At 38.3% G+C, this 27,470-nt stretch overlaps 1 protein-coding gene across 1 annotated transcript; it reads left to right on the top strand.

The window, feature by feature from the left end:
• The first annotated feature begins 336 nt into the window (after window positions 1-336).
• On the top strand, window positions 337-18,003 carry LOC128734803 (LITAF domain-containing protein). Its single transcript, XM_053829156.1, has 3 exons — window positions 337-777; window positions 16,867-17,142; window positions 17,210-18,003. The coding sequence occupies exons 2-3, from the start codon at window positions 16,868-16,870 to the stop codon at window positions 17,313-17,315; spliced, it is 381 nt and encodes a 126-aa protein (XP_053685131.1). The 5' UTR covers window positions 337-777; window position 16,867; the 3' UTR covers window positions 17,316-18,003.
• The last annotated feature ends 9,467 nt before the right edge of the window (window positions 18,004-27,470 follow it).

Raw genomic sequence — 27,470 nt, 5'->3', positions numbered from 1 at the left:
CAGTACGCCCGGCCGATCTATCTGTCAATCGAAATATAAAATGCAGACAGTAGTATTATGTTTTTTCTATAAATCTGGCAGCCCTGTAATTTGTGATTGTGTTGCTCCCGTTAGAGTGACTATATACAGAGTGGCGACAATGTCAAAATTGGAATGATAATTATCTGTCAGTGTCATTCCAATCGAGCAGACAACCTATCCAACGCGTATGCAGGAAAGAGAAAGAAAAACCTAGGATAAACCGCATTGCATACATTTGGGATGACTTGGCGCCACTCTGTATATAGTCACTCTAGCTCCCGTAAAGTGATTGTTGTCTGACAGTTTGCGTCTCTCATCAAATGTCTCGGAAAAAGTTGGTGCAAAAGTAGTGTAGTTTTGTTATATGATTTCGCGTTGTGGTATTGCATGTTTTGGGCGAATCGAGGAATTGGTAAAATGAAGTGAAGCTATAAATATAAGCAGATGAAATCATAAGGTGTAACACACACAGCCAATACCTAAGCTGAAAAAGTAAAATCGTCCGTCGGTTCTAGACTTCTAAGTCGCGCATCAAACGATTTCATATTGCGTTAGTGGTTTTCTTCGCGAAGTCGTACCTATCGCGTTTTTTACATCGGAAAAGGGTTTACAAACTTTAACGAAGTAGTTTAATAATTGTGCATTGTAAAGGAAAATAGAAGAACCATCGCATTCGAACGTTCGGAGTGTTATTCCGTACGGAACGCTAGCGTCAAGGGCAGTGCTTACTCGCTCCTAAGGAAATACCATTTCCAAGTAGGTAATCGAAAGTGGAGGATTAATTGTGAAATAACATTACTGATAATTTTGAGCTAGTATGATGAAATACTACTTAACACTGCAAACGTAAATGCAAACGAAGCAAAAAACGTAGGTGCCTAACAATTTTGCTACAGCAGCGTTTCGAAGCGAGAATTACGTCAACTTTTGATATGTGCATAATTTGCTTCGTTCTTCGTTTCGAGCAATACCTACCTGCTCAGCTTCCTACTCCATAGAGAAATATTACCATAAAAAACGGAAAATGATTGTGGATGGTCAGAAGAGTGTTTAGGTGTGTCAATGTGCGAAAAACATCTGCCACGGTCTGTGCTGGTATTAATTCCATCTTAGATTTAAACATGAAAGAATGGTTCAAAATCTAGTCAGCTTGTATTTTACACTATTTTTTAAATTATCCTTGCCCTTTCTCCTTAAAATGATGCCCAACTTACTGTAGTAGTTGCTCTGAGCGTAACAATTGTGCCAAGAAAAAGCACCTGCAGATATTAACCATGTTTCAAATCGAACTAGCGCATATCGTCATCATTAAATTATTGCTTAATTTGTAGTTCAATATTTTTATTGCAATAGAAGAACACGTAGTCAATATTTGATAAGTTTTCTCTTGCAACTAGGTTGATTTATACATTCAGCTTACAAGCCTTGGTTACAAAAAACCATCGACCCTAATAGCTCTTTCACGCATAGAAAGCAATAGTATGGTTTATGACTGCAGCATATTGATAGTGCCATGTTAACTGTGAGTTTGACAATAGTCTGTTTAGCGAAACAGTTAGTTTTCATTGATCTATTATTAACTGATTGAACGGAAAAAGACCATCAAATGATTTATACTCTATTAACATTTCGCTACAGTAGAGCATTCTTCGATGAATAATGGCATAATAACCGCAATGTTTGTGTTTAGAAATTTGGATCACAAATAGTAGGTAAATGAATTTAATTAAATTATTTATGTTAACATCATTTCAAATCGGAGTGCGTGATGAAATGTTTTCTAAGGATACTAAGCTGTGGATAAAAATATTGAAACAAAGTCTTTAGGTAAGCATAAGGTAATGGAACAAATGGAATCTGGCATCTTAGGCGATTTCATCAAGAAGCGTGCCAGTAACTAACTCCTTGGAGGGACACTGTTAGGATCAACAGAATCGTACCATTAGCCCAAACTTTTTATGACAGCAGAAGATCAATTTCCAAATCTGAACTGTATGTAGTCCCGAGAACGTCAAATTCGCGAAACAAGATGTAGTGTCACGCTTAAAATACTTAATCTGCAGAACAGGGTTCTGGAGATAACCGTATCCATCTTTTCGCGCGCCTAATGGCGGCTAGTGGGTACAGTTTTCGACCATGTTTATTTACTTTTGGGAACTCCACTCACGTATGCTTAAAAGTTCTACAACAATTAAGGCTGGAAATATCAACTTGTCGTGAATAAAGTTGACAAAGGCATGCTAGCGTTCTCCGAAAGTTGTACCCACAAGCCGCTATTACGTACGCGAAAAGGTCGATTGGCAGAATTGAGCAACGTTGTGTCTCGATCAGTGGTTGGCAAATTCGCGAAATAATGAACGTTTGAATCGATGAACGTCTGTCATGAACATACACGATTCGCATGTTACGCCGATGATGTATCCATCTGCATTTGATTTTATCACGAATATAGCTTATTATAAACATCACCAATTCGTTCGAAAATTGAACGTTGAACTTTAAACGTGGTCGTATTAATGAATATAAACTACCCGGGAATACCCGAAAGTGTCCTAAATAGTATTTTAAATGAAAAATACCATTAATATTTAAGGGATTATATAAGATACCTCGGGGCAAGTGGGAATACGGGGTAAGTGGGAACTCTCTTCAACCTCATTTTGTCCAACCGAACCTTCTAGAAATGAAAGATACAACTCAAACGCGAGTATTAAAATTATAGATCTATACCTATAAAAAAGGATTTCTGTCTGTCTGTCCGTATGTTCCTTATAGAATCGAAACCTACTGAACCGATCGGCGTGAAAATTTGCATGTAGAAGTTTTTGGGGCTAGGGAAGGTTCTCTCGATGGCAAAAGACCCCTCCCCCCACTAAGAGGGGGGCTCCCATACAAATCTATGCCTATAAAAATGGATTTCTGTCAGCTTTATGTTCCTTATAGACTCGAAAACTACTGAACCGATCGGCGTGAAAATTTGTATACAGGGATTTTTGGGGCCAGGGAAGGTTCTTATGTGGTTAGAGACCCCTCCCCTCACTAAGAGGGGGGGCTCCCATGCAAATGAAACACAAATTTCTGCATAACGCGAGAACTAATCAAGCAAATGGAACAAAATTTTACGTGTGGGTGTTTTTGGAGACAAGAATTTTTTCTATGGTGAATTAAAACTCCTCCCCACTTTAGGAGGGGGGGCTTCCATACAAATGAAATACAAATTTCCTCCTAACTCGAAAACTAATCAAGCAAATGGGACCAAATTTGACATGTGGGTGTTTTTGGAGACAAGAATTTTTTCTATGGTGAATTGAAACCTCTCCCCACTTTAGGAGGGGGGGCTCCTATACAAATGAAATACAAATTTCCTCATAACTCGAGAACTAATTAATTGTTTTTGGAGGCATGATTTTTTTCTATGTAGGATTGAGACCCCTCCCCTCTTTAGGAGGGGAATTATGACCCCTCTCCCTTTTAATAGGGGGGGGGGGGAGGCTTCCATACACATGAAATACAAATTTCCTTAAAACTCGAGAACCAATCAAGCAAATGGAACAAAATTTGACATGTGGGTGTTTTTGGAGACAAGCATGTTTTCTATGGTGAATTGAAACCTCTTTCTGCTTTAGGAGGGGGGACTCCTATACAAATGAAATACAAATTTCCTCATAACTAAAGTAATCAAGCAAATGGAACCAAATTTGGTACGTGGGGGGTTTTGGAGGCATGAATTTTTTTAATGATGGTTTGAGACCCCTCGCCCCTGTGGTAGGGGGATAAGGACTGTCATAAAAATAAAACAGAAATTTTTGCGTAACTCAAAAACTAATCAAACTCGAGAAATTTTAGTGTCATAAAACATTAATCAATAACAAGACCACCAAAAACTATCAATAGTAACATTAGATAATTCAGCGCAAGTCGGCCATAGGCCGCGAGTGTTGCCGGCGACCTGCCGCCGGAAGCGCCGGCCACTGCGGGGGGCAGCCCCCCGTAGAGATCACCTCTATCTAGGTTAATTTATTTTCGTAGATCTACTGACTTCAATTACTTTCCTTTAGTCGGGTCACCCCTGCGATATGGTACTTTCTATGAAAAGATTTTCCGTGAAATGGTACATCCCGCGTAAGGTTTTTCGCGAAATGGTATTCTGCGAAACTATATTCCGCGTTATGGTCAACCGAGAATTGGTGTTCCGCAAAATGGTATTCGGCGAAATGGTTCGTAATGATGGCGAATATTTAAATGCTATCCGCTTTATTTTATCAGGCTGAGCAATGGGGGGAGTTGTTTTCTACTTTACTGTGAGGAAAATTTGTATATTAAAACACCCATGAACTCCTCAGAAACTTGTAAAACTCGAGATTGTGACAAACGTCATCCGAGATTCACGATTTATGTACAACATAGTTTAATTTGTGGCAATACGAAGTTTGTCGGGTCAGCTAGTTATTTATAATAGGCATTCCAAACACCAACATTGGACTTTAAAATTGAGCGTTATTTTCAATTTGCGTTGTAAGTTTGACGCACCTTTCTATAAATGATACAGGCTTTTCGTAAAAGTACTTGTTTTTCTGGCAGTATGTAAACATAATGAATGTATTAAAAAATAAACCCGAAAACCAGCTGTTTAATTTGACAAACGGCATTAACCTTCCGTTACTCGCGCCAACTTTTGTAACACGGATACTCGCGCGTTGTATTTTGTACAACACTCTTTATTTCGGAATATCTCGGAATCCTGGCTATATAGAAAGTTGCTGTCTTCAGCAAAGTTAATCAGTAGGGTATGACCTTTCATTTGGGGGATAGAATTTTATAAGTTTGTCACCAGGCGGCTGTAAATTGTACATCTTGCAATTGCCTCCATATACAAGTTGCTACATTCGGAATGATCTTTTTATCGTTCCTAAATGATGTAGCATTCTATTGATTAAATTTTTTTCTAGCAGTTATCATGTTTTCTTAGATATTTTTCACATAAAACATCTCATCACATAAAGTATGATAACATTTCTGCTGTTGGCAGAAAGTAGGGCTGATGTGGTGTTTTGATTTACTTGGGCAGGATGTTTAGAAAGTTTTTTGCCCAGTGATGCGGTGGAAATTGGAGTGGTGGAATAGTGTGGAAATTGGATACTTCCGTTCATCAGCCTAGCATTTGTGGTCCACTAAAACATTTTCTGAAAACAGGATCTTACAAATAAACAGATTCCGTAGGTAGAACACAGAAAACTAGCCCATACACTAGCGCCGTGAAGTCACGAAATTATAAACTTTTGCACACCTGCGGAATGACTATCAACTGCTGAATAACATTGCTGTATACAGAAACTATTTTCTCCTATGAAAAAATAAGAGAAAATTCCAGTAGGGACCAAATGCGGTACCCCTTACACGCCGCTTGCACCATTTCTGCGATTTCGGTTTATGTTCATCTATTTTGCTGAACAGTTTAAAGCATTAATGTATTGAATAATTATGTCATTTTGTTCATAATAAGTTTATCGAAGAATACATTTCGATGTGACATCGATCTGTTACTTTAAAACAAAATGGCATCCAAAAATCTACAAGTGTTGTACAAAATACAACAGCGCGAGTAACGGAAGGTTAAAGTCGGTGAGCAAGATTTCTCGAAAGCGGCTGAACCGAATCACTTCAAATTTGAACACAAGTGTTCTAGAGATTAATCGAAAATTTTTCCTCACCGATAAATATTTCTCATTTTATGAACAATTAAAGAGCAAAATTTATGCCAAAAATCGATTTTTTATGTTTAAGAAGCTGCAATTTCGTCAAAAATGATTATTTTTCTGATTCCTTTGATCAATCTATAAATAATTTATTTTATCACTGATTTCTTTTTAGTTTTTCGGTTTCCGATTATTCAGTCCATAGATATCGTGCTCACCGCAAGACGCCTTATTTTGAAAGTGCCCAGATAACCAGACATCGTAATACAATGTTAATACTAAATTCTATATATATAAAGTTTTAATTAGAATTGTATATCTGATCTTAGCATATCCGATTAAAGTTGTTTTTAATCGCATTTAATTTATGCGAGTCTTAATATACAACCATTCGGCATGAGTCATATAATCATTCTAACGAGATTATCTTATGCCGCAATTAGTTCGTAAATAAATTAAATTTCGATCGTATTTCATTGATACTATAGTTTATAACACAATCATAAATAACCGCATGGGAATAGCATTTTAAATTTTATTACGATCGTATAAACTTACAGCTTCAATCATATACAGGGATACCTCGATATAAGACAATTTATAATTTCTAAAACTTGTCTTATATCGAAATTGTCTTATATCGAAATTGTCTTATATCGAAACATGGTTTTTTTAAAAAAAAATTGCATTACCGGTCGCCAGTTTTGCTCTGTGTTATGTGTTTATGGTTTTTGAACTATTTATTATTGTTTGAACTATTAATTTTTTACTATTTTTGGGGTTATTTTAAAATAATGAACATTTTCATGGCGCCGATTTCAGAATGGAAAATCAGCTCTGGTATCGTTACCAGCTATGTCAAAGGGATTTGTTTCGATATAAGACAAAAATTTTCTTATATCGAATTGTCTTATATCGAGGTTGTTTTATAACGAGGCTGTCTTATATCGAGGTATCCCTGTAATATTATATTTTGTACTTTACAATAAAGTTATATATATGTTCATATGAATAAAAAATGCAATCCTAAATCATTACAAACATTGTTGTATATTTTTGATAAATTTGTGTTCATCGTTGAACGTTTTTAAATTCTTAGCAACAAAAGTTTGTCAATTTTGGGTTCAAAATGGATAAGTTTATGAACAGATCTAAGCTTATTAAAATGAAAAAGAGCGGTACGTATAGCAGACTTTTGAAAAAACATCGACAACGTTTACAAAAGTCAACAAACTGTAAAGATTCTGTGCCTCAATCCGAGCCTATCTCGTTGAACGAAGTTCCGTTGGAACTCCAGGATCAATTGGATATCGTGAGCCCAATTCATGTAAACAGTGAGCCTACTGGTAAATTAAACTTTTAAAAATAAATCTTATTTACAAGGTTTTTATTCTAGTACTTTATTTTAGTTAAATATTCACTTCAAACAGTAATTCAAAAATGGGCCGTAGAACACAAAATAACTCAGACAGCATTGAAATCGCTGATAGAAGTTTTGAATCAAAACCTGGGTGTAAATCTGCCAAGTGATCCACGAACTTTCTTGAAAACTCCAAGGAGTTTAATTATCATTAATATGAGTGATAATGGTCAATATTGGCATCAAGGATTGGAAATCTGCCTTAGAAAAGTTGTCGCAAATGTTGATAAATCCTTTTCGATTAACCTTAACATCAATATCGATGGCTTGCCAATATACAAAAGCTCTATCAAAAATTTTTGGCCAATTATTTGTTCAATTCTTGAGTTTCCCGAAATTTCTCCAATTGTTGTCGGAATTTATTATGGAACATCAAAGCCAAAGGATGTAACTGAATTCCTTACACCATTCATCGATGAACTGCTACCCATATTGACTTCCTGTTTAACAGTTAATGGTCATCTTATTTCTGTGGCAATTCGTTGCTTTATCTGTGATACTCCTGCAAGATCGTTCATCAAAGGCGTAACAAGCTTCAACGGGAAGTATGGTTGCATCAAATGCAAAACCAAAGGACAATATTCCCATATCTCCAACACAATGATTTATGCTGATATTAACTCGGCGAAGAGAACTAATGAGGAATTCCGCCAAAAGAAGTATACAGATCACCAACGACAAGATACACCGTTAACAAAGTTACCCATCGACATAATCGAGGACGTTATAGTTAGCGATTCACTCCACTTGTTAGAATTGGGCGTGATGAGAAAATTATTACATAGCTGGCGTACCGGGAAAATGAGTAAAAGAGCTAAATGGAGCATACATGAAAAACAATTAATTTCCGAATATCTAGTCAATATCAGGTTTCCATCTGAAATACACCGCCGCATGCGGTCACTTGAGTTTATTTCGTTATGGAAAGGTTTGGAGTATCGTAATTTCTTAAACTACGTTGGATTAGTAATTTTAAAACTTTATCTGCCTGAAAAGTACTACGAACACTTTCTTAACTTGTTTTGTGCGGTACGCATTTGTTCAGCTGATAGATATAGAAATCTTTTGCCAGTAGCTCGACACTTATTTGAAGATTTTATTAATAATTTTAAAGCTTTATATGGAATTGAGTTCATCACAAGCAATGTACATAACTTATGCCATGTGGTAAATGAAGTAGAAAGATTTGATAAATTATCGACTTTAACGGCATATCCTTTCGAAAATTTGTTACATACGATAAAAAAGCTTATTAGAACTGGGCCAAATCCTTTGGCTCAAGTAGCGAATCGAATAACTGAAAATATGAATGCAAGTCAGTCGCTATTTTCGGAACAGTTGCACAAATCAAACAAGATATCCGTTTCAGTAGAAAAGAATGAGAGAATTTGTAAACTTACTTTCCCAGGTTATTGTTTGAGTACAAATTTTAAAGACCAGTGGTTCCTAACAAAAACTCTAAAAATAGTTTGCGTAACTAATCTTGTGCAAAACAATCACGAATGGAATATTGAAGGACAACATCTGTTGAAATATTTTTATTCAATATATCAAATTATATTCAACTTTTCGCGGAAAGTATCATTTCGTGGGTGTGATCCCCTTCTTACTCGCTGTCACTCGTCCGGGCCCAACTGAAGGAAAGTAATACAGGTCAGTAGACCTAGGAAAACAAATAAACCTAGACAGAAAAGTTTCTGCGAAGGACTGCCCCCCTCCGATTAGTTTTTGAATTATGCAAACATTTCTATTTTATTTGTATGAGAAGAGGGAATTCTCAAAGGGGGAGGGGTTTCAGTCCACCGTAGAAAAAATCCTGCCTCCAAAAATTCCCACATGCCAAATTTGGTTCCATTTGCTTGATTAGTTCTCAAGTTATGCAGAAATTTGTGTTTCATTTGTATGCGAGACCCCCCCCACCCCTCTTAGGGAGGGAGGGGTCTCTAACCATAATAAGAACCATTCTCGGCTCCAAAAACCCCTGCATACACATTTTTACGCCAATCGGTTCAGTGGTTTTCGATTCTATAAGGAACATACAGACAGACAGACAGAAATCCATTTTTATATATAAGATTGATATTTTTATTATTGTGTTTCAAATTATAATGCATTTTCTGATTTTGAAAATAGGCATCAGATGACCAATACATGTTAATCTGTCAGAAATCAATAGTTCATTCTTCAGTGCTTTCTGTCTTACATCCACGCTTATTATGTGGTACATTACTGCCCGGTGAATCGTTTTCCTTCTTGTTCTGCTCCGTTGTCACACTTGTGGAGTCTAACTTACGCTTCGGACGAATTGCGGACCTACGCAGCAAGCGGCTTTCCGATCGCGCTTTTGCATGGCGAAACAGCTTGGTTTTGCAAAAAGCTTCCAATTTTTGAGATGTATACGTTGGATCTCCGGTTTGTATTATGGACAAAAGTAGTTGACAAACGTTACCATATTCTCGAAATCCTTGTGGCGATTTTGCACCTCGATTTATTCCCGTCCAAGTCAAAAGGTTCCATAAACTGCGTTTGAAAAGGCAGTCTACCAAGATATAAAAAGCGTTGTCTCCACGGCTATGGTATGTGTTTGGGATAATAATTTTTGAATAATAATTTATCTGGAAAAGAGGAAATAAAAATAAAGTTAACTGTGGTCTAAAAGATAATGATTATAATAGGAAAATAAAACATTTACATAGTCTTGAAACACCTCACTGTTTGCCAATTTTATATTCCACTCTCTCAGTTTGCGCCCGTCATTGATTAGTTCATGGTTCGCTGCGTGCTCAATTACTTTACTTGAAACATGAACGGGAGTTCTATTGGATGGTTTACAAGACATTTCAGTAATCGCCGCCAGCCGTGCGAAATTTTCCTGAAAGCAGTTTTCAACAACCGACTGCACAGTTTCTTTTATAAACTGTTTTAAATCTTCTTTCAGAGCAGCATATGTTATAACCTCGGTAGTACCTAAAAAGTCGTCAGCATGGATATAAATGCAACTAGCTTTTAATAAATATTTACTTATGGTATGTGCTCCACCCAAAACTTCTTCATTCAAAACATATGGAGTTTCAACATAGCAAAAATTATCATCCGATGTTTGTGGATCTGTTGATGATAATCCTGAAATTAGGCAATAAATAGGGTTTATTAATTTAAAAAAAAGGAAAATAAAAGAATCTTGCCTGCTGCATGAGATATTTCAGCAAGAGGCGTAGAGATGAAAGGCTGCAAATGAACAGTTTGGGAGTCCAAAAGATCTCCCGAAGGATCTGGCTCTTCAACAGATGGCTGTCTAGCAGAAGAAATAATCGAGGATTTTGAGCTTGAAGCGTTCGAAACAGTCGTTACTTCCGAATGAGACTTCACTGGCGATGAATGATGACTGTCTAGCAGATTTGCAGATAGTTGTCTAGCAGAAGAAATAAACGAGGATTTTGAGCCTGAAGTGTTCGAAACAATTGTTGCTTCCGAATGAGACTTCACTGGCGATGAATGCTCAACCTGAACAGGGTGAGCCTCTGTCAAAGCTAAAATATAAATTCGTTTTCGTGCATTATTGTTATTGAAAAGAATATAGCTTACCTTTGCACAAATCATTGTAGTCAATTTGTCGTTGAACCTTTGGTCGTTTTGCAGCTTTGAGCTGCTTTTTCTTGCTGTCCACATCGTAAACATCTGTTTTAGATAAAACTTCCGCCGCTTCCTCTGCCGCCCGAAACCCGCGATATTTTTTCGTTCCAATGACAGGAATAGATCTTGTGGAACCATGATACTGTGTTCCGCTGATTCGCATTTCTTCGATCTTATCATTAGCCAAATGTTTTGGCCAGAGGAGGTTGTTTTTGTTCACCCATGACACTGGCACGGCTAGAACGCTGAATTGATTATTTTCAATGAACTGAACGACACAGAACATCTGTAAGTGTTAGTAAATAAATAAAATAAACTAGCAATTATAGATTTCTTTTATTATTACTTACCTTAGCAGAGCAAACAAACAAATTATTTGAAATGACAAACTTAAGCACTCAAGCAAGCGATCAAAAAATAACTTCTGCTGGACTGGTTGTTTACATCAATGCAGTGCTGCCTGATTAGCCAGCATTTCAATACTTTTCAATTTAAATTTAAATTTAGTGTACATAAATAATTAATCATTGATGATGGATCAAATGCAATTATGAATAAGCGAGCGAGTAAATTGGCATATAATTAGACAGCATTTCACATTTCAAAGTTTTAAAGAGTTATGCTTCATTGGTTGATTTTTAAATAATTTCTGCACATTGGCCTCCCTTCTTGCATGTTTACTGATGCAGCCCGCTGGTTTCACATAGCGTTCATTATAAGGCAAATTCAGATCGTATAATCATAGCATGTAGAAAGGTGAACTAATTATGATTCGCATGTCTCTTTATACGATATACATAGATTCATTTTAGTCAAATTCGCATCGCATATAAAGAAGTACTAAATCGCATGTTCTATAAATAGAACTACGTACCGACATGTAGCAATTATAACGCAATGATAATTGAGTCAGGACTCGGAGCATATGTAAATAAATATATGTTAGTTATGTCGTTCCGAAATGGGACTGAGGGATTGTCCAAGGATTAAAGAGTCAGGTGTTTGGAGTTCGAGACTTGCGTAAGTATAATGGTGTCAGACTATCAGAGTCCAAATTAAGAGTTTTATAATGCCATGTAGATTAAGTGCGATTAGAAAAATAATGCCTACATTTGAATGAAACGATTTGTGACTATTTTTATCTTTTTAATTATTTTTAACAATGTGCTCAGAAAGTTGTATATATTTCCATATAGCGTTGTAACAAATGTTACATATAATTGCATAGTTGGGTAAAGGATATCATTATTTGATGCTAAAAATAGAAATCATAGCAAAATTTAATTGTATATAAGAAAGCCGGAAGTTGGTTTAAAATTGTAAGATTGTGGTACTAATTGCAGCGGACAATTACAATAAAATTGTAATAAATGAACAAAATACGAGAAGGAATTGTATATCTCTTGACCGCCAGAAGCTTTAGCACGTATATCGCCTCCACTTTGGTACGCATAAGTCCATAAGTGATATACTATATAACTTCTTTGTAACGTATATAATTTCGTATATTTTGATTGAGACTGAGATATAGGAACAAAATTGTTGACTGGATGTCCCTGAAGATTAACTGTAGCAACTATTTCAATAACTATTTCAAAAGCAAAATATGTTACAATACAGCCAAAAGCTACCGTACGATGTATACAAATTTTCACCTAAATCAGTTAAATGGTTTTCTCAAGAAAAATTCTGGAAAAAAGGACTTTTTCCAGCCTCCTAACTATATAAAGCAAAGCCCGGGTGCTAATTCCGTTATCGAAATTTAACCTTCTGTTTTTATACGACAGACTTCGTCACCAGCTGTTAGAATACAGGACAGTGCGGGGTCAGTGCTACGATCCTATTGACTCTAACAGCCTCGCCCAGCCGAGATTCGAACATACGACGACTGGCTTATTAGACCAGCGTCTTACCTCAAGGCCAACTGGGAGGCTACCCATATATAACTCCTAACTATATATAACCCCTTAATACCATAAATAAAGACTGGTTTAAAGTAGTGTTAGTAGCTTTTAAGGCATCAGAACTAGGATTGGGCAAAATTCCCGAAAGTATCGATAATTGATTATCAATATCAAATCCGCCGCTTTATCGATACCGTCGATATATCGTTCGTGAAGCATCGATATTAGATTTATCGATACTATTTAAGGCGGCATCACAGTACAGAAGTGGAAGTAGAAATTCAAACACGTACATGCTACTTTCTACAGATACTAGCGAACCTGGCGGTAGCGAGTCACTTTTTTCCACGAAAACATACGAACGCATACGAATGCACACGAAAGCATGTGAAAGCTGCTATGCGATTGGCAGTAAGCGTTCTGCTTATATTGCTGTTATTTGCTTCTATGCGAAAACCTTCCCAAAGAAAAATAAAAACAAAAAAGACGCTGTTACCAGTTTTGATCGCCGAATCATTCGGACTTCCACTTCTGTTCTGTAGCGGCATTCTGGGATTAAGAAATGCTACACAAAAAACAGAGATTCATAAGAATTAATCAATAAAAAACAGCAAAGAGAGCAAAGAGAGTGCCCCCAAAACACGTACGCAACACAACATCACTCACTCCAGTGCAGCTCTATTTCGGACACGTCGCTGTGCACGAAAAACCGCACCACCTGCCAGAGCTGTTCGCGTTAGACTGAATCGTATGCTGCCCCGGAATCCACAAAAATATGGTGGGTTGTACTCCCGACACATCTGGATGACCTGCCGAAGAGTAAAAATTTGATCCGTAGTAGCACGGGTCTCCATAAAGCCCACCTGGTATTGCCCTACGAACTTTCCTGCCACTGGGGACAAATGACGCAACAAAATCTGGGATAGCATCCTGTTGATGGCTTTGACCAGCGTTATGCTGCGGTAATTACAGCAATCTATCCGATCGCCCTCTCTGTAGATAGGACAAACTAAACCCTCAATTCTCTCGCCCGGCAGCCCTCTCCCAAACCTTTGAAATCATCCAGTGATGTGTCGTTACTGGCGGTTCTTGGCCATTCCTGCAGAGTTCCGCCGGGATTTGCTCCTTTCCGGTTCTAGCTCTTCCCACCTTTGCCACTTTCACCACTATTATGGCGCGTAAAAAGCTGGAAAGTCTTTGTTAATGTCGTCAACGCCCAATACTACTCTCTGTGCTCTCTGGTCAGTTCTGAATTGCTGAAAATCGCGTATCGCATGCACTTACTTTTCAATAACCGTTAAATATGTAAGTGACGTTATTCAAGGTTTTGCATAAGAGTCAATTCCAATAAAGTAAATTTGAGAATTAAGCTTAGTAGATACCTGAAAAGAGAACAGCGCGAGAAACAATCCTTAAAATGTTGCTTTTTTGAGCATTTCCTGGCCTAGTTTCAGCCTATATTTTTTCAGCTGCATATCCCGCTTTATCAAAATAGTATCGGGATGAAATTATCGATTTAGCATAATATCGACGCCGTAAGTATCGATGAAATATATCGAAATATCGGCCTTCGAGTATCGATATCGCGGGTATCGATATAGTATCGCCCAAACCTAATCAGAACGTTTTATTTCGCATTTTTGCGTTATGTACGATACTTTCTCCAAGCTCTGGTCTAGAAAGTTTTTACACGTGAGTCGATGTCTTTTATTTTAAAATAGGGCTAATGAGGTCATCCAATCACTCCTCTGGTATTTGTTCTTCCGCTCAGATCCTGATAATGATCTGATGGATTACCTAGTTTAGTCGCTCGTTCCTCGCTTTTAAAATTTCATCCAGGATACCATTCTTCTACGCAGCATAACCGTTTTTCAGCTCCCCAGTTGCCTTAACCTCCTCCTGTGTTGGCGGCTCCACAACTCATGATTCTTATCCTGTTGCAGTTGATCTCCGTGTTTACCGCTCAATTCCACAGCGTCCGGCAATGGCGTCCTACCACCTGACTGCTAGCTAATAGGGTTCGTTAAGACACCGTTGTGCATTACTTTGCACACGAACGTCTCATACTGAGCTGGGATGTACAAGCTTATCTGGAACTGCTTTCCGCCTTAGTAGTATATGTCCAGATGTGTTTGTGTTTTTTCCTGTATGGACTCATCACTGCGACCAGTATCATTGATCTATTGTGATATCGCCCGGGTGCTTGCTGTACAAACCGCACTGCTTTTCCTTTTGCTATAATCGCTATTGAGTGAGCTATAATATGCTTATTAATTTTTTTGCGTCTTTGTGTGTATTGGGTTTTACCCTTCTTTCAAAGCTTGCTCTACGATACCCACTCTTTCCTCACTGCCAGTGCTATCCAATATTATAGCTGTTCCTGGCGAGGATTCAATGCGTTCCTCTGACCAGTACACTTTAGCTCTGTGCTTTAACTCTAAGCTGTAGGAGTGACTTTTGCATTTGCACTGTCAAGACATCAAGAGGCTTCATTAGGGTAATATAAAATTTAGCATGAAGGAAGGGTAACGATGAGGCCTGAGAATAACCCATGCTAAAGACGCTTGTCTTCGAATGGCCTGTTTCGAATCCACGACCATTCGCTTGTCAAAGCAGACTCGATAACCTCGAATCTACGGAGCCCCGCCTGTTTTTGTGATTGTGTCGAATGTTTTTTGGAAACCAACGAACGCCGGAGACGAGTATTTTGCAATTCGTTGATTTGCTGCTACTGCTGATATGCTCTGACAGCTCTGCCAACACTGCGTTTATTGATTCTCAGTGCTCTGCTATACTTCTGTTATAGTGCTATATTTCCGATTGATGCCTTAATTTCTGTTGACGTCGGCGCCTCAGAGTTAAATAGTCGTCATGATTTTGCTAAAAATAAAAAGAACGAATGAAACTTAAAAAGACCAAACCAATTGATTTCAATGGTTTTTGTCCATTTGGTTATGACTAGAATTGGCCGTGAAAATCGCAGGAGTGCTTTAAAACTCATTTTGCTGTTAGGGCCCTGCAAAATGGTAAGACCAAAACTAATAAAATTTTCAGAAAGCTTCTCAAACCAATATTACTCTGAATGTTTTATTCGAAACCAAATTTATTCAAATATGTACTAGCTACGTACATCATTAGGTGGTAATGCATAAATATGTAGCTATTAAGAAAGAGTCTAATCCAAATTAGTATCGATTTTGTCTGCATGGTTTGTCCCACAGTCAGCACCATTCATACGTCCAATGCCATGTGGACTACACTAATATCAGATTGACCTTCACTCATATGTTGAACGGTTAACTGGCGTTAGTTTACGCTTTTGACGTTGTGCGACGGCTTCCCTCTGCTATATGACGTAGGAAATGTGATTCACGAGCTGATGGTTTCGTGACAAATCTAATTTGTTGAGCTGCTGCAGGTAGTATGTAAAACTCTCATATCTTTGGCTTGTTTCGGTTCCGACCAACATCCGAACTTGAATTAAGCACGTGGCCGTCTAAATATAACTGCCAAGAAACACTCGAAATACAAAAACTAACCTAGGACATCGCACATCTGTAGCTGCGCTTCACCCGCGCATCGAACGAACGGCTCCATGCGTATAGAGCTAAAGAGGGAGATTTTTTATTTACAGTAGTGCGCTCAAGTGCCTTCTGAATTCTCGACAGACGTTCTGAGATGCGAGACCAACATCCTGCAGCGATTGTTGGTTTATCAAATGCTGGATAGAAGAAATAAACATTCAATTGGAAGCAAAATACTCGTCCGTACTGATGAGAGAACAAATCACATATGAATTTCTGTTATTGCTTTGAAATCGAAATCGGCGAGGTGGTGTGAATGATCACTTCCATACAGGGTACAACGTGTTTTGATTGCAGTTCACCACCATTTGATAATTAGAGGTTGGTTCGCTATTATTTGCTGCGCTCATTTGCGATTCTGAATGACTGGGAAGCGAGATGATGATAAGAGACGATTTCATCTTGCGCAGAAGCCGTCGATTCCGGTTTAATTGCGTGTCTTTCACTATTTGAGGTCATCTTTGCGAGTTAGGTTTTTTGTTGGGTGCATACCAAACCATGACTCAGCCACTGATAAGTGTTATTTCATACTCAGACAAAATTAGATGATGATAACGATATTTTCTAAATAATTCTTCTTTTCTATTCTCTATTCGATTTCGCTCCAGAATGAGTAAGGAAGCACCGCCGGCGTATGGCTTCCTGCCTCCGCCTTCGGCGCCACCAAGCTACGCACAAGCGGTCGGTGGAGTTCCACCGGCCAGCCCTTACACGGCCAATATTCCACAACCAACCGGGCCATCGATTATCACTACTGTTGTTCCAGTAGGACCGCAAACAACGCACATGATCTGTCCAAGCTGCCAAGCCGAGATTAACACACAAACAACGACCTCACCGGGTTTGATTGCCTACGTTTCGGGATTTTTGATTGCACTTTTTGGGTAAGCTTTAGGGCTTCATATCACAAATCTTTAAAGTTATTTAAATACTTGATCGTTTCTCTTTTAGCTGCTGGCTCGGATGCTGTTTGATTCCGTGTTGCATCGACGAGTGCATGGATGTTCATCATTCTTGTCCGCACTGCAAGGCCTATCTTGGACGACATCGACGATAAGTGCTCTCGACTTGTTCTTCTTGATTCCACTGATTCAAATCCCTGCCTCGAATCCATCTCTCACGAAAGGATACATCACGGGATACATCACATTATTTGCAAGCAAATTATTGGTAACAGTTAAACCTGGCCACATACATGGATCGTATACAAATTATTCAACATTTGGTTTATTGTGCCATGGTCAATTTTTTGAAGGTCTCCCGCCGCGCTGCAATTTAGTTGTATGCTATGGATGTATTTGATGATAAAATGTAATCTCATGTCTGCTTTTGTTAAAAAACGTCGAATAATTTTGGAAATAGTTCCAAGTATCCTTTTCAAAAGTGCTAACAAATTTACCCTAACAGGAACTAGTTTACAGTCCACTCTACCCGTGCGTGTATATTCGGTTTAATTAGATAGAAAATCACACAATGTGTATGCCGTGACTAATATGCAAGTATAGACAGCACTGGTCTATTTATGACTAGAAAGAACACCTTGTAAATTCAAATTTGTGTACTTTCAGTGGTTATATTTGGTGATCACTGATGTTTTACACTGTCAAGATTGTTCGACTTATGGTTTCTTTACGTTTCTGTTACTCCTTTCTACGCTGACACACTTCACTTTTATACTTATTAATATTTGTAGTTGTAATGTTGTTATAACATTTGCCGCTGGTAATATTGAATAAACCAAAAATAATTTTAATGTAATGGAAGGTAGATAAGAATAGAAATCTTCCGAAAGCCATCATCACAAAACGTGACAAAACCTCCAATGTAACATGGAAGAATCTGGAATCGGAGGATCGAAAAGAGATGTCCCGTGCACATTATACAGAGGAGTCCTATGAATAGAATGACTAATCCAGCAAAGGTTATGTGTCGCAATCCAACATATGCATATGCAGAGGTGGAAAGAAATATATCGTACGAGGTTGGGGTGGTCGAAAGATGGAAGTAGCACTTCGATGAGCAGCATAATATCGATGCAACGATAGAAGTGTGAATGGAACAGAGCTGAGGGACCCAGCTACAGATGGTTTTACTAGTCCCACACCAACCCGTGGCATTTAAAGTAAATTTATAACCTGAAAAACAACAACACCTGTAATGATGAATTTCTGTATAAACCACACTTGTGTACAAAGAACAGGGCACTGTGCTGGCTCATTTTCAAAAGCTAGGAGTAGAAAACCGGACGAATAAATGAATGGAGTCATTCCCCTCATCTACAAAGTGGTAAGCTGGAATTTTGCCGTCCACTGCTCCCATATCTTATTCCGTCATCTATCGCCGTTTTTTTTCCTATGAGGACTTATCACCGCGACCAGCATTTTGCTGGTCGTGATATTGCTCGGTTCTATGCGGTATTGTCACTCATTTCTTTGCGTTCGTTATTTTTATTTAATTTTTTATGCGTCGGTGTGCGTAAGAGGGTGTAGCCTTCGTTTGAAGCATGCCCTAGAAGAAGTGTCCATGGGGTAATGTAGAGAACTCAGCATGAAGGAAAGATAGAGTGGGCTGAGAATGAACCCACGCCTGAGTCATTCGACATGGGCTGACCGTGATTGTGCTAAGCTTCGAACCACGGCTAGTCAAGGATAGACTCTAGGATTTGATTTTGACCGTTTTAATAGAATTTGAAAATAAAACGCCTATGTTTTATTATTTTCTTTGGCCATTTCCTTCGTCTGTTCGAAAGGCTACCGTTTTATGTAATTATTTATATTTATTATTTATATATTTATTAATAATATTAATTGGAACTTCACCCCTGAGTTGCTTTTCTTGACATATAATTCGTGGCTATGGAGCTACATAATTCCTTTTACGCTCGTAGAACTGGTCATATGCAAGTTTGAATTATTAGTGATGATTGGATAGTGATAAATTCACCCGAAACCCGCACCCGTGCCCGGCGGGTTCGATTCGGATGCGGGTTTTAATTTTTTTTAAATCGGGTATGGGTCGGGTTCGGGTATTCAAATTTCTGTACCCGGCTATCCCTGGTGTGATGTGTGAATGAAGAATTATCAAACAGTTTTCTGTTTATTGCACTGTTTAACAAATTCTTATTCATGTTACGTTCGTAGGCTAAATAAACAATTATTAAATAATAAATTTTATTCACATACATAGTTGATTGATTCCTTTTCAAGTTTTCGATACGACTTGACATGCCATATTTTAACTGTTATACAGTTCCGTTGCTCTTGCTCGTTGCTTAATCTGATCTAGATATGGTTTGCGACTCAACTAAACTTTATAACCAAAATAGGGATGCCAGTAATTTGTGTAATACCAACAGAAGGGAACAGAAGTGGAAGTTGAAATGAAAACATGTACCTCCCGGTCAACACTGAATGTAACACAATGTTGCTGTTATGTAACACAGAAGCAACATTGTAATGTAACAAAGTTATCAAAATTTGACGTAACATTTAAATAAAAAAATGGTAGCATTGTTACGTTAAAATGTTACCTGTAGATTATGTAACAAGAACATTAAGTTTGTAATGTAACAAACTTAATGTTATTGTTACATAACCTACAGGTAACATTTTAACGTAACAATGCTACCATTTTTTCATTTAAATGTTACGTCAAATTTTGATAAAAGTTGTAATGTTACACATTTAATGTTATTGCTACATAACCTACTGGTAACATTTTAATGTAACAATGCTACCATTTTTTTTATTTAAATGTTACGTCAAATTTGGATAACCTTGTAACATTACAATGTTACTTCTGTGTTACTAAACAGCAACATTGTGTTACTTTCAGTGTTGAACACCGTGTGTTCACCACAGAGGTGCTGGACAAAAGGAGACTGCAAACCCCCCTTATTAAGCTAGTGACATGGGTTGGGTTATTTTTAGACACAAACTGTGTCTTTCCTTCGTCTACTGTAGAACCACCGACCGAGAAGTTTAATCTAACTTTGTTTTTACTGGCGGGACGACGACACTATGCAGGTCCTTGCGACTTACAAGGCACTGCGTGTGACGTTTGATTCTTACCAAATGAAACTGGTACTGAGATATCGATACTTGTCAAACTGTACCAAAATCTGCAAAAATAACGGAATATTTAGTTTCCACCACTATAGGTAATACCACTACTCGAGCATTTACCCTACTTAAATTAAAAACCCAAGCAACCAAAAGTTCGAATATTACTTGACACGCGAACTCGAAAGTTCATAATTAGTTCAGATTCAGTTCCGTGGAACTTTCACGCTGATTAGTAGTGTATATCAAGTATATGTGGAACTAAATGCTTGAAGAAATGCTGCGAATACTTCAGAGATACTTCAAAGCTATTAGGATGCTACATGAAGTTCTGAAGTAACTTTAGTTGCTAACAAGTTCTGCGTGTTGCTTTTTTGTTTATATTTCTGGTGATCAAACCAGCAGAACCTGAAACCATTGGAGATTAATTTTTATTTCACTTGAATAAATTTAATCCTCGCACATTTCTAATTACAAATATAAATTAGAATGTAATGCTCTTCATTATTGTGTTGTGTAGCATATGCTGTCGGTATCTCACTACTACAGTTAATTGCCTGGTTCCAAACTTTATGTTCTATAATTAACTCGCGCTGCATAAAGCTGCTGCAAGTTCTAAATCGAACTTTTACTTAACAACTCATTGGCAAAATTCACATCGCTTGTATACGACAAAGGTGACGCAGTGGATCGGTATAGGTTTACAACGCAGAGCACCCGGGTTCAAACCCAACAGCAGGCAAATGCAACGAATATAGAAGTTAGGTAGAAGTATAAAAATAGAACATAGAAGTGCTGCCAAATTTGTTTTTTCTTAGTTTTTGACAGTTTATTTCGAAGCTGCTTAGCGTTCTATGCAGTGAACCCAAGACAGCTTGAAAGTTCGGTTAATTACTTAAAAGTGACGCTGCTTAGCAAGTTATAGATTGATATACATAAAGCTGTCTAACCCTTGTTAGACACCATTATTCGAACTCTTGGTTACTTGGGAAGAATCGAATAATATTTAAATGATTTGGAATCTAAATGTACTTTTTATTTGTCGATTATTTAAAGAACAAATATTGGTGACGGAGGCCTGAATGTATGTAAAGTCTCGAAAATACTAGGTGAAATGACTATGTAGCTGCTAGTAAATGCGCTTGCAAGCTAATCGTAAACTGCGTGAGTTTATGATTAGCTTTTAAGTGCACTTGCTAGCAGTTAGTCAATTCGCATAGTATTTTCGAGGCTGGTGGCAAGTATTATTGAGCTGTCACAGTTAAGTATTTTTTGTGACGTTACAAAAACATTTATATTGTTACATAACAGAAATAATAGGATTGTTACATAACAATGGCAATAATGTAACGTAACGTTACATTGCTTTAATGTTATTGCAATGATACATAAACATTATCGCAATGTTACATTGTAATGTAACAATGTTATGTAAAAAAGTGGGAAATTTCAACCATCATGTTACTCTCAGGTTACGTAACTTCAACGTCACATTATAACACAGTTACGTAACAATCTGGTTAATGTTATGTAACAATGTTGACCGGGCTGCTCCTGCTGCATGCCACAAAGAACAGACCCGATCAGGAGGATGGGATTTAACAAAATGATAACCAACCTCTCAATTAACTCCGCCAGTGAGGGACCACGCTGATGAACTAGCACGTGTGACTCCATAAAAAGAGTGAACAAGTGATGGGGAAATTGGATCGGGACCCAAACTGTCTGTCACAAGCCAGGATAAAGGAGGAGTGTTGAGATTTGTCTTTCGGTGTGCAGCGCTGGATAGCTCCATGACAAACACGTGATGGATCCATCTAGATCTGCACACCGAGTCTCTTCCGCGACAAATCTTGTAAAAAGACGTTTGCTCCCAATGTAGCAAGCAACTTTGGAGCATGTTGCATTCTGAGTAAATTGCGGAGGAGGACCCCAATCCTCGGTGTAACGCGACCCGTGCCTAAGGATGAATGCTTGGGGGGGTCTAATTAAGTCTCCCAAGGCCGAACGGAGCCTGCATGGTACCAGGGCACCCCGTGCAGTAATTTGCTCCCTCTGTTCTAAGCTGGTAACGGACAGCTGATTCTTTCTCCCAGCAAATTAAGACCATTGAGATGGAAACAATTAATGAAACTTTTAATATAAATATAAATAACAAATCAAGTGGGACGCGTGCAGGGCGCTATATCTCTGCATATTAGTGTTGATAGGAGGAAATGCTTATCAACTTAGGGACTAGATTGGTACACTTCTTTGTGCCTGATTTTTAATTTCAGCTATAATAAATTTAAATTTGTCACGAGGTTTTCAAGCCACCGTAAATCTCGCATGTGTATAATATTTCTCGATATAAATTTTCAAACTTTGGTTCATTATGTAGTACCATTACCATTATATTTCATTTATAAAACAGTTGTATTTTTTATCTTAATTTTCTTAATTACTGGCTTTACACGAAAATTTCCGAATATCCAGGTTAGTCTCAAACAACCGGTACTTACATACTGAGAATCATTTCGTATGGTAATTTTGCATCGTTTGCTTTCGTGTCTCGCTCGTTACATTTTTCCGATAGCGGTTTTTTTAGGACGCCATTTTGAATTCATTTGAGCACACTTAGCAATGATGCGTTCACCAACCGGAACTTTTATTAAAATCCTATAAACGTGTATTTTAATCGTACAATCGGTTACTTAGGAACTTCGCGCGTTATTTCTATCATATGAATATCAAATACCAAAAGCTTGATAGCTTTTATACTGCTCCCTAATAAAGTAGTCCGAGTTTTTAAACAAGTTCTATGATCGAAGGATCATAGCCAAAAGATACCAAAAGGTATCTCGCGCAGTCAATGTTTTCGATTTAATTGCCAAAATAAACCCGTTTGGCACGGGACACCTTTCGTGCATAGCAACAAATGTCTATCAGTATTTAATAACTGACCGCGCGCGAGTTCGAACGAATCGAATATGTTGATAGCACATAACTTTCGGTGCGGTAAGCTGATGATTTCTCTTAGTTTTTTCCTATATCGGTATGTCGGATCTCCACAACCTGTTTCGCAATGGCCACGTAACCAAAAACGTCCTCAAATACTACACGAGCTCGAATGACAGTGATCGCACCACCTGCCTCGGTGGATCCAGATCAATTCCTTTCTACTAATAACAACTCCTTCCTGTGACACTTGTGGATGATGCAGAGGATTCCTCGGTCTCTAGTAGCAGCAAGTGTCGGACTAACATTCCTTTCCCTCTCAAATTGACCTGCATGGGCGTGGCCAGCTTTGCTATTGATCATCACAAAGAATTAGATCACCAGAAAATGCACACTGAGAATGATCTGCTACTCCCAAGCATCGTTCTGAAGGTCCTTTGTGCAATCTCAGCTGATCTAGATCAATCGCGGGCAACTCACGGGCGGTCAAACTATGCTATGCTATGCTATGCTATATAAATAACAAATCAAGTGGGGGATCAGCACTCAGGAGGGACCCTGACATCGATAAGACCCAAGAGGAAACTGGCGATGCTGATATAATCAGTCAAATCCCAGGACCCAGTTGTGTCAACGGTGCAGGACTAAACCCAAAACAGCCCGGTCGTACCACAAATCATATAAAATTACAAAGAAAAAATGTTAAATTTGTCCAGGTGAATCTTCACCATGCAAAGGGAGCAACTGCTGTACTTTGTAGAAGATTCATAGAAAACAACCTGGATGTAGCACTGATTCAGGAGCCCTGGACCTATAAAGGTAGGATACAAGGAATTCCTACAAAGTCGTGTAAATTGATTTACGCCGGAGGTGAGCTCACGCCAAGAGCTGCCATTTTAGTAAGTGAAAACATAAAAAGTTTTCCAATTACAGAATTGATTACAAAAGATCTCACAGCAATAATGATGGAGGTTCCAACGACCCATGGCACGACTGAAATTTGCGTAGCATCTGCATATTTTCCAGGAGATTTGGGTGAAGTACCTCCACCAGAAGTGGTAAATTTGGTTTCTTACTGCAAGAAACAAAACAAAGCACTTATAATTGGATGTGATGCAAACGCCCATCACACTGTTTGGGCCAGCACAGATACCAATAACAGAGGTGAACTCATTTTAGACTATATATCATCAAATGATATAGATATATGCAATAAAGGGGAAGAGCCAACTTTTGTAAACGCAATAAGGCAAGAAGTACTTGACTTAACACTATGCAGTCCAACGATGACTGATAAAATAAAAAATTGGCACGTATCGGATGTAGGGTTGCCAAGTGGCCGGTTTTTGGCCGGCCCGACCGGTTTTTCACCTGCAAAGCCGGTGGCCGGTCAATCCTGCAAAAAGGCCGGTTTGCCGACATAGGAAGCCGGATTGATACTTTTTTTTCCTGATTTGTTAAATTTTCTGATAAATTTATTAGCAATCCTGAGCAGTGGATCATTGAAGATAGCCAGTTTTGCAATGACAATACTTTGCTTCTGGCGATAATATACATTAAATTGTCCACCAGCACCAGAAGCAACTAATTGTCTTCTAGTATCTTCAATAATCCATGCAATGTTCGTTGTGCGTTCGTTCGTTGTCCTAAATAATAATTAACGCACATTAAACATGACACAGCTGACACAACCCCCCCCCCCCCCCCCCCCTCACAGTTTTTCAAGGCAGGACCGACCGGCCGGTTTTTGAAATTTTCGGACTTGGCAACCCTAATCGGATGAAGAATCTTTGTCCGATCACAAGCAAATCATATTTGATTACGAAGCTAATCAGCAATTTAAGGAAATTATAAGAGATCCCAGGAAAACAAACTGGGATCAGTATAATTTGAAACTGAAGGTTGGAGTCAAGAACTTGAAAGGCTGCTCAAGGACATGTAAAGAACTTGAGGACAACTCAAAACAACTTTCAAACCTGATCCAACAAGCTTATCACGAAAGCTGTCCTGCAAAGGAACGCTCTACGAATAGAGATGTACCTTGGTGGAACAAAACTTTGGAGAAATTTAGAAAGAAAACTCGGAAATTATTTAACCGGGCAAAAAGAACACAACAGTGGGAGGAGTATAAACAAACTCTCACTGCCTATAATAGGGAAATACGAAGATCAAAGAGGATTCACTGGAGGCACACATGTGAAAACATTGAAAATACTCCAGCAACTGCTAGATTGCAGAAAATCCTTGCTAAAGATCATTCTAATGGGTTAGGTACTTTAAAAAAAGAGGATGGCTCTTTTACTAACTCAACTAAGGAAACATTAGAGTTAATGATGAGAACATATTTTCCTATAGTTACTATATATATAGTTCGGCGGATAGAAAACCAGGCGAATTGGCATCCCTGATTTATGAAATTAAATTTGAAATTATGGTGAAATGTGCAGGTTTTTACGAAAAATAATCACTGGCGGGTGTTGAAAATGACTAGTTCTATGAAAATAAAGTGTATTTTTTTACCATTACTCCTGCATTTTGGATTTTGAAAAGCTTTTGGCTCCGCTTTTGACGTTTATTTGGCTCCCGATTTTCTATCCGCCGAACTATATATATAGTAACTATACATTTTCCCTGTTCAATCATTAACCCCTCTAAGGTCTACATCATTTTGAGCACCGCAAAATTCACTAAAATGGCCATAACTTTTTTATCTTTTAATATTTTTTCACCAAATTTGGGAATTTTGCCGAAAATATTTTCTATTTTCATAATATCTATAGATAATGGCCATATGTCATATGGTCCCGGAGTTATTCCGGAGTTCCTTGGGGGACCGAGATATGGCTTTTTTAGATAAAGTTGCCAAATATCTAAAATTTGTTTGAAATCTGTTGATTTTTAAAAACATATCATCGACTGCGGACATATCAGTTACTTTACCGCAGTTATGAGCCATGGTGCGCGCCATCCGGATCCGGGGGGACACTATGAATCCGGAACCGGTTCCCGTAACGGAGCATTTCAGCTTCAGTAAAGCATGTCGTGTCGCATATGAAAAAACATCAGCATTCGATAAAATAGCGATTGGTGATTATCTCATGTCTCTCAGAGGCGGTATGACCGGTTCCGGGTCCGGGGAGGGTTTCTTTTCTGATTCAAGCACAGAACGGATTTCGGAGGAACTTGTCCGAGACCTGGAATCGGCCATATGGCCTCTGAAAGACATGAGATAATCGCCAATCGCTATTTTATCGAATGCTGATGTTTTCTGATATGCTACAAGACATGCTTTACTGAAGCTGAAATGCTCCGTTACGGGAACCGGTTCCGGATTCATAGTGTCCCCCCGGATCCGGATGGCGCGCACCATGGCTCATAACTGCGGCAAAGTAACTGATATGTCCACAGTCGATGATATGTTTTCAAAAATCAACAGATTTCAAACAAATTTTAGATATTTGGCAACTTTATCTAAAAATGCCATATCTCGGTCCCCCAAGGAACTCCGGAATAACTCCGGGACCATATGGCATATGGCCATTATCTATAGATATTATGAAAACAGAAAATATTTTCGGCAAAATTCTCAAATTTGGTGAAAAAATATTGAAAAATAAAAAAGTTATGGCCATTTTAGTGAATTTTGCAGCGCTAAAAATGATGTAGACCTTAGAGGGGTTAACGTGTACTGCCTGCACGAAGGTAGACCCGACGATGAGAAAGAAGCGTTCTACGCGAGGCTGGAGGCAACGTACGACAGCTGCTCCCATGAGACATCAATATCGTCATCGGGGATATGAACGCCCAGGTCGGTAGGAGAGAATTGTATAGACCGGTGGAAGGACCCCATAGCCCGCACACCGACACGAACGATAACGGACCAACCTAAAGAAACTGACTAAAGAAAAGACACTGGAGCTCAGTCACTCGCGGCCTCCTGTCATCATTAAACCTGATTTGCTCAACGATGATTGTTGTGCGTGACTCTGTTCAAAGTTGCTAGGAAAAGTTCGAACATTATTTTTTCGAGTTCAACATTTAGGCGATTTTATGAACTGTACGATACAAATTTGATCGCCTGGTGTTTTCGTTAGGCAGCACGGATTGATTTCGTGATGATACGATGATATTTGTTGCCGTTTGCTTGCAGTCATTATTTTCAGTCGCGTTGATCGACTGATACTTCGCAAGTTTTCGAGCAAAAGATTCAGAAG

Source organism: Sabethes cyaneus, chromosome 2, assembly GCF_943734655.1.
Source record: "Sabethes cyaneus chromosome 2, idSabCyanKW18_F2, whole genome shotgun sequence".
NCBI lineage: Eukaryota > Metazoa > Arthropoda > Insecta > Diptera > Culicidae > Sabethes > Sabethes cyaneus.
This window is presented reverse-complemented; position numbering and strand designations above follow the sequence as displayed.